General features: G+C 41.7%; 1 protein-coding gene across 1 annotated transcript in view; it reads left to right on the forward strand.

Annotated features, from left to right (window-relative positions):
* The window catches only part of SLC9A4 (solute carrier family 9 member A4), a 45,812-nt gene extending 38,589 nt beyond the window's left edge, over positions 1 to 7,223 (forward strand). The window contains exons 10-12 of the mRNA XM_006127647.5: positions 964 to 1,095; positions 2,914 to 3,004; positions 6,283 to 7,223. Of these exons, the coding sequence (XP_006127709.3) occupies positions 964 to 1,095; positions 2,914 to 3,004; positions 6,283 to 6,644 (585 nt within the window). The 3' untranslated portion in view covers positions 6,645 to 7,223. The remainder of the gene's footprint in view (positions 1 to 963; positions 1,096 to 2,913; positions 3,005 to 6,282) is intronic.
* The last annotated feature ends 2,964 nt before the right edge of the window (positions 7,224 to 10,187 follow it).

The following is a 10,187-nucleotide window of genomic DNA, read 5'->3' on the forward strand; positions in this document are numbered from 1 at the left end:
TGTAGCCGCGCTACATGGGGTTCAAAGCAGCGGGGATTTAAAAATGGCGGCTCCCCGCTTATGCAAATGAAGCCCGGGAAATTCAAATCCCGGGCTTCATTTGCAAGTGCGGTATGCCTACATTACCACCCTAGTTCGAACTAGGAGGGTAGTGTAGACATACCCTCAGGGATCCATGTGGGAGGGGGCTCTGGGCTGGGGCAGCGGGTTGGAGTGTAGGAGAGGGTGAGGTTGGCTGGGAGTACAGACTTTGGGGTGGTGTCAACAATAGGAAGTTTGAGGTACAGCAGGGAGTTGAGAAAGGGGTTTGGAGTGTGGGAGGGGCTGCAGGCTCTGAGAGGGAGTTTGGATGCAAAAGGGGATTCTGAGCTGGGGAAGGGGCATGGAAGTAGGTGCAGGGTGTAGGCTCTGGGCAGTGCTTACCTCAGGCAATTCCTTTGGCTCTTAGGCAGCCCCCAGTGGCTGTGGTTCCTGGCTAATGGGAGGTACGGAATCAGTGCTTGGAGCAGAGGTAGCATGCGGAGCGCCCCTGGCTATCTGGGAGCTGCATGGAACCAGGCAGGGAACCTACCAGTCCTGTCCTAGCCAAAATTTTAATGGCCTGGTCAGTGGTGCTAATCAGAGCCACCAAAGGTCTCTTTTTGACTGAGCATTCTGGCATGTGAATAAGGATAGTGTAGACCTGGCTGTCTACCACCTGGGGTTTTCTCCACAATGGGGAATCCATAGCTGCACAGCTTGGGCAAGACTAGAGTGGTATGAGGGGGCCATACTGAAAGCCTGGCTCTGTCCCAGAGAAGTTAAAAAAAGTATGCCAGATCTCGTAGTGAATCTATGGCAGAGCCAGGAACAGAACCGCAGAGAAGTTCCTTGTTCCCAGTAGCATGCTGGACTGTGCTGCTTCAGCCAACACAGAAAATGTGCATTGGGAAAAGAGTTAAATAAATGTACTTTCTATTTCAGACACCGTCTTATAACAGGCACAACCTGCCAACAGAAACAAGTGAGAAACAGGCAAAAGAAATTCTCATCCGTCGCCAGCACAGCCTGAGGCAGAATGTCTGGAAAGGAAACAGCTTACCTTGGGGGAAACCGGTAACTGTTATGCAAACTACAATTCATGTGATCAGGGCATAAAAATACCTGTATGTCTCTGGATATTCGGACCCCAGCCAATTGCAAAAGTTTGCTTTTGCAATAGTTAGAATGAATATTTCACACAGAGCAATGAAAGAGGAAAGCACCTGGAAACAAAGAGCCATATTCAACAATGATGTGATCAAGTTATGTCAATGACATGTCACTTGTAAGTCGGTCAGAACACAGTGTGATTGGTTTTAAACGGTAAACCACTGTAACTTGCGCTAACTTGTCATTCACTGTGTGTGCAACAAAACAAGGGAAGCAGACACACCTAGGCCTGGGCTACAGTCGGACCGTAGTCCGAAATTAACCCCCTAAGGTCAATTTTCTAAGCTACGTGTCCACACTACCAAGCCCGCTATTCTAGAATAAGAGACCACGGAATTTGAACTCTGTAGACCTGCTTTTCATGAGCTATGTCTACACTAGGAGATTATTTTGAATTTATTAAATTCGACTTCTGGGCACCCAATTTTACAAATTTGAACTTCAATATCCTCACCACGGGGAAGAATTGAATGTAGTCCGAGGCAAGCTCTGTTAATGTGGACGTGCTACCTCCAACTCAGAGCCCCAGGAAGCACTCTGGGGAACTGTGGGAAGCCACATGGAAGCCAGTAAGTTTGAATTAGTGGCACCAGAGAATCCACACTAACATTATTTTGGATTTACAAGTTCAGGAATAGTGTTAGTCCTCATGAAAAGCAGGAGTACAGAATTTGAATCCTGAAACCCCTTATTCTGGAATAACAGGCTTGGTAGCGTGGAAGCATCACTCACAAATCTGACTTTGATGGGATTATTTTGGACTAAAATCCTAGTGTAGATCAGGCCATGAGGAGTAACGCTATTCCTGAATTTGTAAATCAGAAATAACATTAGTGTAGACTAACTATCTGGCCCCTGGGGGGCCTCTCGCAACTTCCCAGAGTTCTTCCTCGGGCTCTAAGTCTGAGGCAGGCTCCATTAATGTGGATGTGCTACCTCAGACTACATTTGATTCTTCCCCATAGTGAGGACATGGAACTTCAAATTTGTGTCCAGAAGACAAACTTAGTAAATTGAAATAATCGCCTAGAGTAGACATGGCCCTAGGGACTAAGGCAAAGCCCTTTTAAGTCACTGGGACTCTTTCCATTGACTTCAGCTGGCTTTGGATCATATTAGGGCCAGATTCTGATCCTGTTTGGACTGGTGTAAATTCACTGTAAATGGGGTCAGAATCAGCCACTGAAAGTGCTGAAGGAAGGCAGGTATAGCGCAAAAACAGCACTATCTAAAAAACCACAGCTGCTTATTTGGATCTTGTTGCTAGGTGCTATTCTCACAGTAAGACAGCTTTACAGCCCCTTAGTGTGTAAGTTCATTGGTTTGGCCCATCACTGAATGCCAAAACAGCACCTCTATTGTTATACTAACTTTCCATTGTCTTTAATCCAGAATCTTCCTTAGCAATTTGCCCCCATTTATCTCAGATTGAATTTGGCCCATCAAAATGTGTAAGTTAACAGCTTGGAATGTCCTGCATGCTGAACTGGTTCTGCTTCTGAATCCACGTTGTCACAATTAAATGTACTGTATGTTTTTCTGTCTTTGCATGTAGGCTAGCACCACAAATGTGCGTTTCCTCTCTTTACCCTATGGTAATTTGGCCCATTTAAAATGTGTAAGTTAACAGCTTGGAATGTCCTGCATGCTGAACTGGTTCTGCTTCTGAATCCACGTTGTCACAATTAAATGTACTGTATGTTTTTCTGTCTTTGCATGTAGGCTAGCACCACAAATGTGCGTTTCCTCTCTTTACCCTATGGTACTCGCTATCCAGATAGACAACAAAAAGCAAGGCATGATGCTTTTACAGGTAACACAACACACACTTTACTCTGCATACTACTCCAAAAGGATACAGTGAAAAATAGAGAATTTGCTCCATGAATTTTACATCATCTCCTACAAAATCCAAAGTTTCTTTAAAGGGGACACATCCCTTTCACCTTTCTGTCTCTATGGGTGTGTCTAGACTACATACCTGTGCCGATCAAGAAGGGCTTCTTTGTCGGCGTGGCGCATCCAGACTGCCCCGATCTGCCGACAAACAGCTGATCGGCAGAGCGGGGCAGCCATTTAAATTTAAACGAAGCCGCGATTATTTTAATCGCAGCTTCATTTCCCTCTGCCGATCTGGCTAATCTACATGCCTCCGTCGACGGAGGCATGTAGTTTAGACGTACCCTATGTGTTGTTCATATCACACCAGCTGTGGTCATCTGCTCAGGTCACTGAGAACCATAAGCTCATGTGTTACCCCTGTGCCTCAGCAAGGGAGGGATTTGCTGGGGTCACTTCCCTGCCACTTCCGCAAACTCCTTGAGACTCTGCCAGTCTGAACCTTACCTTGCACATTAGCAATCATTGAGTTCCAAGTCTGCAATTTCCCCAGACATGTCTAGGCACCCTGACTGGATGCTCACAGGAATTTTTATGTTCCCTGCCTCCAAACAGACAAGTGTACATACACCAGCCTGCTGGCTCACTCTTTATTTCAATGTAAAGCACCGAGATGGTTTATACTAAAGCTAAGAATAAGTGTACTAATGAACATCAAATATGTAAATGACACTAAGCAGGAGAGAGAGGTGGGGACAAACAAAACATAACACACTTTTTAGTGACTAAAACTATAATTTTAATAGGTTATAATTTTGCCTGAATAATTTTCTCACATCAAGTTACCAATATCTATAGGCCCCCAGAAGTTCCACCTTTCAGAAAATCAGAGGGTGCCATTCCCTTTGTTCCCTAAATGATGGAACACTAGAGTGTCTTTTGGCTGTCATATTTCCCAGAATCCCATGTCTTTATCTCAAGAGCTAGGAAGTCACTGGGGATTCGGATACAGTATGTCCCAGAGTGTCTATTATCTCTTCCCTCATCTCCACTGTGACAAATACTTTCTTTGTATGATGGTGACAGATCAGGCCCACAAATTCTATGTACTTTACATACACATAGTAAGATGCAGTCCTACTGTGAAGAGCTTTCCATCTAAGTAGACAAGACAGAGACTGGGAGGAGAAACAGGTTTAGAGCAGTGATGTGACTTGTCAGGATCACACAGCAGGCCAGTGTCAGAGCGAGGCATGGAATACTGGTCTCTTAGCTGAGCTAGCTCTCTATCCATTGTCCTTGTCCTGGGTAATAGGACAATGGATGGAGTCCAGTGGAGATCAAGTCCATTAGACATCCTTCCATTTTTGTTTACCTCTGAATTCCTGAAACACGTGTTTTGGCTGTTGAGGATGACTATTCATTTTTTGGCAAAATTTAAAAAATGGCAGTGAAGGTATTTTTAATCATCCTTGTGGGAAAAGGGGAAAAGCCAAATGTTGCATGTTTCCTGCATGTGTAAAATGATTTACTCTGTTCCATTTCTTTTTTTCCCTATTGAAATCAAAGAATGTTTTTGTGATCTGTGTGAGCAAACTACCCACTTTAGCTTGTGCATATATTGGTTGATAAGAACCCCACCAAAACCTTCAAAGTTATTTATTGCCAGAGATTCCAAAATATAGATATAGAACAATGGGAGGCAACTAACAGGATTTATGGTTCAAGGGATATCAGTCCTGCTAAAAATGTGTTAAAATTTTCAGCACAAAACAGCATATGATAAGAAGAGCTATCACAGTCCCTTTCTTAGGGCCTAATCCTTCCCTTATTGCTGCCACTAGCAAATCTCCTATTTTTTCTTTGGAGAATTTGGGACATAGCCCAGGAATGGTGCAAAGCAGCTGAGGCTGGGCTGAAAATCTAGCTCAGGGCATATAGTTTTAAAGGTACAATCAGTGAATCTATGCAGGGAGTTTACAATAATCAGAAGCTTTGTGCTACCCACTGGTTAATAATCAGGGAAGACAAAATAAACTTCAGCAGAACACATTGGGTCAATGAGATATAAAGAAAATTAGTCACTTTGACATATCCCATGGGACTTAGGCATCTAAATATATGTGAGGATCTGGGATTTAGGTTACTTGAGTGTCCCAGGCAGCATGGGTAAAACAAAATAGCCAAATTGCAAAATAGTGGTCATTATTCTCATGTTTCACAGACGTAAATATTTCCATGGCCAATACATCTGACACTTTGTAGCACTGATTACCCTACCTGGCTAGATATAGGCCACTTCTTATTGTCTCCAGTCCTCTTTCAAATCTAAGAAAATGTCCATTTTCTTTGAAACAACTATATGCATGTGTTTAATTGCAGTTGGATGTCATCTGTTTTATAATCTTTCAAGTATTTTTGTTTTTAGAAGTTCCTGTATTGTTATGAGTAATTATGTAATAGTATAGCTAATTTATTTTTACATCTTTAGATTTCAAATGGCTTGTAAGTAATAAAAGAGCAGAGATTTGCTTAGTTAAATAAATAGGGCAAGAGGACTAGTTCACCTTGGTGTAGATAGGCAAAAGTTTGTACCAGAGACCAAGGAAGTGCTTGGGGTGCTAGAGGGTGTGTTTCTAATAAGATTAGGGAACTCGAATTCCGTGAAAGGCTTGTGCTCTGATACACCCAAGTTAATCAAAGGGCCTAGAAGCCAAACTTTCAGGTGCAACTGGTTCTTTTTGTCTTGTTAATTACAGGTGACCTGGAAGTCATCCTGTTTTTCAGTTGAAACCTTCTCACTAATCACATTCAGTCCTAGGGGATGTTTTCTGTAATGCTTCAGAACTATGGGTTTGGTTATCTGCCTGAATATCTTTGCAGAACTTAAACCTTAGAAGAATGTGTCTGCTGCACTAAATATAATAATGACAGTAGCAGCACTGAGAGCTAGTAAGATGGAGCAAAGTATGCTCATGTATTAAGGGTAGAGCAAAGCCCAATACAGGATGTGTTATCCACCAAAAATTGTGTCTCTCCCCTACTAAAGAAATATAGGGTTTTTTTAAGGCATCCCGCATAATAAAATATACTTTATTTTCCAGTAATTGCTGCAAACACTACAGCTCCAGTGTAACCTTATGATCTCAGACTAATACTTTATTATATTAAGTATTTTCATGTAATAGTTCTTAATAAAATACTCTCTCTTTTATTGTTAATAAAATCATTCCCTTTTGTGTTCATGCCCAGGTGATAGCAGCAGTTCTCATTCAGTGGTCTCCCGAATGCTCAGTTCACAGCTGCGAGCATGTTCTGTTGGAGCAAACTCTCGGCAGCAGGAGATGGTGCCAATGGAACTGTTAGAGAAAAGAGAGAAACTGTCAGATTTTGAAGGCCAGAGAGGAAGCCTACACAGGAAGGATCAAACTTCTAGAATAAGAAGACCAGCTTTAATGCCTAAGCTTAGGTTTGAGGCAGTGTTTGAAGAAGATATAAAGGGTTATCAATCAGAGGAGGAAGGAGCAGCAAGACCATCCATCAAATGGGCAGCAGAGAAAAAAAATGTGAGACATTTCCACAAGGCCCCAACCTCCCCATTCTGGAGAAAATAGCAACGTTCTTATGTAATAAGTGTTCATTTTGGGACCTTTGAACTAAATCTGATACCAGTTCCAAGCACAGTGCAAAAGGTTCTTAGAAGTTCTGCAGGGAATCAAATGCTTGAATACTCAGATCAAGCTAATTTTGCCTCAAGCCCCTGATGGTAAATGACTACAGAATCTGCTGGAAAAGGGTTGTATGTTAACGTAAATTATTGTAAATATCCAGACGCATGTTATCTCACCGATGGTATCACATAATTCTGTCTTCTGTGATACGGCTATGAACCAATACAGCACTCAAGCATGTGCTTCGGTTGAGCTTATGAGAAATCCCATTGACTTCACATGCTTAAAGTTAAGCACAGGATGACATTCTTTCCTGGATGGGGGCCTATATGGCTGTGTCTAGACTGGCAAGTTTTTCCGCAAAAGCACCTGCTTTTGCAGAAAAACTTGCCAGCTGTCTACAGTGGCCGCTTGAATTTCTGCAAGAACACTGACTTCCTACTGTCTGAAATCAATGCTTCTTGCGGAAATACTATGCTGCTCCCGTTCGGGCAAAAGTCCTTTTGCGCAAAGGCCAGTGTAGACAGCTCAAATTTGTTTTGCGCAAAAAAGCCCCGATGGTGAAAATGGCGATCGGGGCTTTTTTGCGCAAAAGCGCATCTAGATTGGCACAGACGCTTTTCTGCAAAAAGTGCTTTTGCGGAAAAGTGTCTGTGCCAATCTAGACGCTCTTTTCCGCAAATGCTTTTAAAGGAAAACTTTTCCGTTAAAAGCATTTGGGAAAATCGTGCCAGTCTAGATGTAGCCGAGATGTATAATTGATCACTATGCCTCATCTCTTACAATGTACTTCTGATTTGGTCCAACAAACACCTGATCTGAAAAATTTGGTAAGCACCACTGAAAGAAAAATTCCATTTTCTTTCTGTTCACAATTCAAAATAGAATTCAGAAGTTAAAAGAATTTAGCATATCATCTATACTAAATGCATGCAAAAATTTGATGAAACCCAAGTCCTATTTATATTTTTTCACTATGTGCAAAGAAAGTACAGTATTCGGCTTCCTTTAATGGTACAGAGGCAATGGCACAACTATTAGCAGAAGAATGAATGTTATCTTTTGTATTGGCACTGAATAAACAATGAATAAAATGTCTAAAAATCCAAAAACAAAATTCCACGTTATGAAACAAAAGGGCAATTGCACATAATAACTGAGGAGAGAGTTAAACCAAATCTCTAGATCCAATAATTCCTAAACTTTGGAAAAGTTTGTGTCTAGGTCCAAACTTTATGACTAGCCATATCTCTTCTACAGGATGAACTAAAATAGCCCCAAATATTGAAAAAGTTCAGATCTGAACATGGTGGCTCAGGTCCATTTCTAATAACAACATAATACTTTGCTGAATATATAACAAGAGTTCTCCTGGCTTTCTTAATTAAAATCTCCAAAGCAGAGGAGGAAAATATTTGGAAATTCACCACATCAGGTGGTGGGAATTTGACCTGCTCTCACCTACTCATGATGACAATAGAAAATTATAGGTTGTATTTAAGACCCTGTAGACAGTTTTAATGAGTTGGGGAAAAAGCAAATTAAATTGGTGTTATCCAACTGAAATCATAACATTATTTTAAAGTGTCACTTTGCACACCTACCTGGTATTTTCTTAATGTGCAATGCATGCTACCATTTCATGACTCTTTTAGGATGAAATCCACCCCACCTCACAGAGACCACAGAAGGTCCCCATAGCAATGGAACTGTTACAGTTTCATAGAACAACATAAATACATAAAAGCCAGTGGGTAAGCATGGGGACTATGCACTCCATGAACTCCAAAGTCAGGTAGGAGGCTGGGCTCAAGAGGATCAGCTGATGGGTCGGTCTTGCAAGTGGGAGAGGCTCTTTGAGATTGGTGGTGGAGAGAAAGTTGGAGGGAGCAGAGGTTCAAAAGATGGGAGGGGATGATAGGGTAAAAGGAGTGAAATCTTTGTACAGCATCAGTGTTCTCCTTGGAGAAATCTGTGGCTGCATCTAGACTGGCTGCTTTGAATTTGCACAAGAACACTGACGATCTAATGTAAGATTGTCAGTGTTCTTCCGCAAATACAATGACTCTACCGTTTGGGAAAAAGCCCTCTTGTGCAAATGCTTTTGCGCAAGAGGGCCAGTGTAGACAACTGAGAACCATTTTGCGCAAAAAAGCCCCAATGGCGAAAATGGCGATCGAGGCTTTCTTGCGCAAAACCGCGTCTAGATTGGCACGGACACTTTTCCGCCAAAAGTGCTTTTGCGCAAAAGCGTCCGTGACTATCTAGATGCTCTTTTCCACAAATGCTTTTAACGGAAAAGCTTTTCCGTTAAAAGCATTTGCGGAAAATCATGCCAGTCTAGATGCAGCCTGTGAGATTCTGGGCAAACAGAGAGCGTCAAGGAAAAAAGTTTAAGAAGAATTTCAGTATAAAAAAAAATCATTAGGAGTTAAGCATGCAGCACATTTCCCCTTTCACAAGATTTCATGGAGAGCATTTGTGGGGATGGCTATACCAGACTATCTCACATAGAGGGGTGGGGTAGCTCCTGCTACATGTGCAACAGCTGGGGAATGCACATCATCTGGCCATTGGTGCCTTGGGGGTTACCTAGGGAAAAAAGGGATCCAATGGAACTGAGGATAGACTTATGTAAGCATTTTTAAAAGAGTGTGCTTAAAATGTGTACTCTTTAATTCTCTATACAACCTTGGGTGCAGCATATTTAAAGGCCAATCAAAGAAGAAGAAGGAGCAAGCATATTTAAAATTTCATGTAAGAGGATATTTCTTTTATCTGATTTTGTGTATGTTTTTTAAAAAATACCAATGAAATCAATGGGGAGCCTGGGACTATTCTCCTCCTATTGTTCATTTTAAAACTTGTATTTTCCAGAAATTAACAGGTCAGATCCTCAACTGTTGTAAATCAGCACCAAATGATAAAAGTCAAAGGAGTTACACCTTGAAGATCTGTCCCTAAACTGGCAACGTGTAGTTTGTCTTTAGTTTGTTTTTCTAGCCATTAGAAAGAAGCACTGGAGGATTTTTTTCGTCTACATCATTATTTGCTGTTAATGGTTTAGTTGGCCATTAACCAAGAAGCAATATAACAGATGCCCATATAAAATACTTGCCAATAACTATAAAGTTCCATTATTATATTTTATTGAGGGCTTAAGTAATGCACTATGTACATATGAAAAGTCAAACCATACTGAGAGGATCAGCTGTGAGGGTTGAAATGATGCTTTCAGGGAGCTCCTTTCATGCATCAAAGGTGAAAAGGGAGAAAAGCACAAATTTCACAAATGGGCAGTCAAGACTGGCTTCAATTGCATTGCGAAGCTGTGGACTGATGTTTTGATGCTACATAAGAAAATATAGCTAGGGCAGGGAGAGGCTGTGAAAGGCCTTATATAAGAGAAGACAAGTCATTTGTGTTTACTGCAGTGGAGAAGGAGGGGCCAATAGAGAGATGCAAAGGGGGAAGTGATGTGATTGA

The sequence above is a fragment of the Pelodiscus sinensis genome, chromosome 1 (assembly GCF_052426305.1).
Source record: "Pelodiscus sinensis isolate ZL-2025 chromosome 1, ASM5242630v1, whole genome shotgun sequence".
NCBI lineage: Eukaryota > Metazoa > Chordata > Testudines > Trionychidae > Pelodiscus > Pelodiscus sinensis.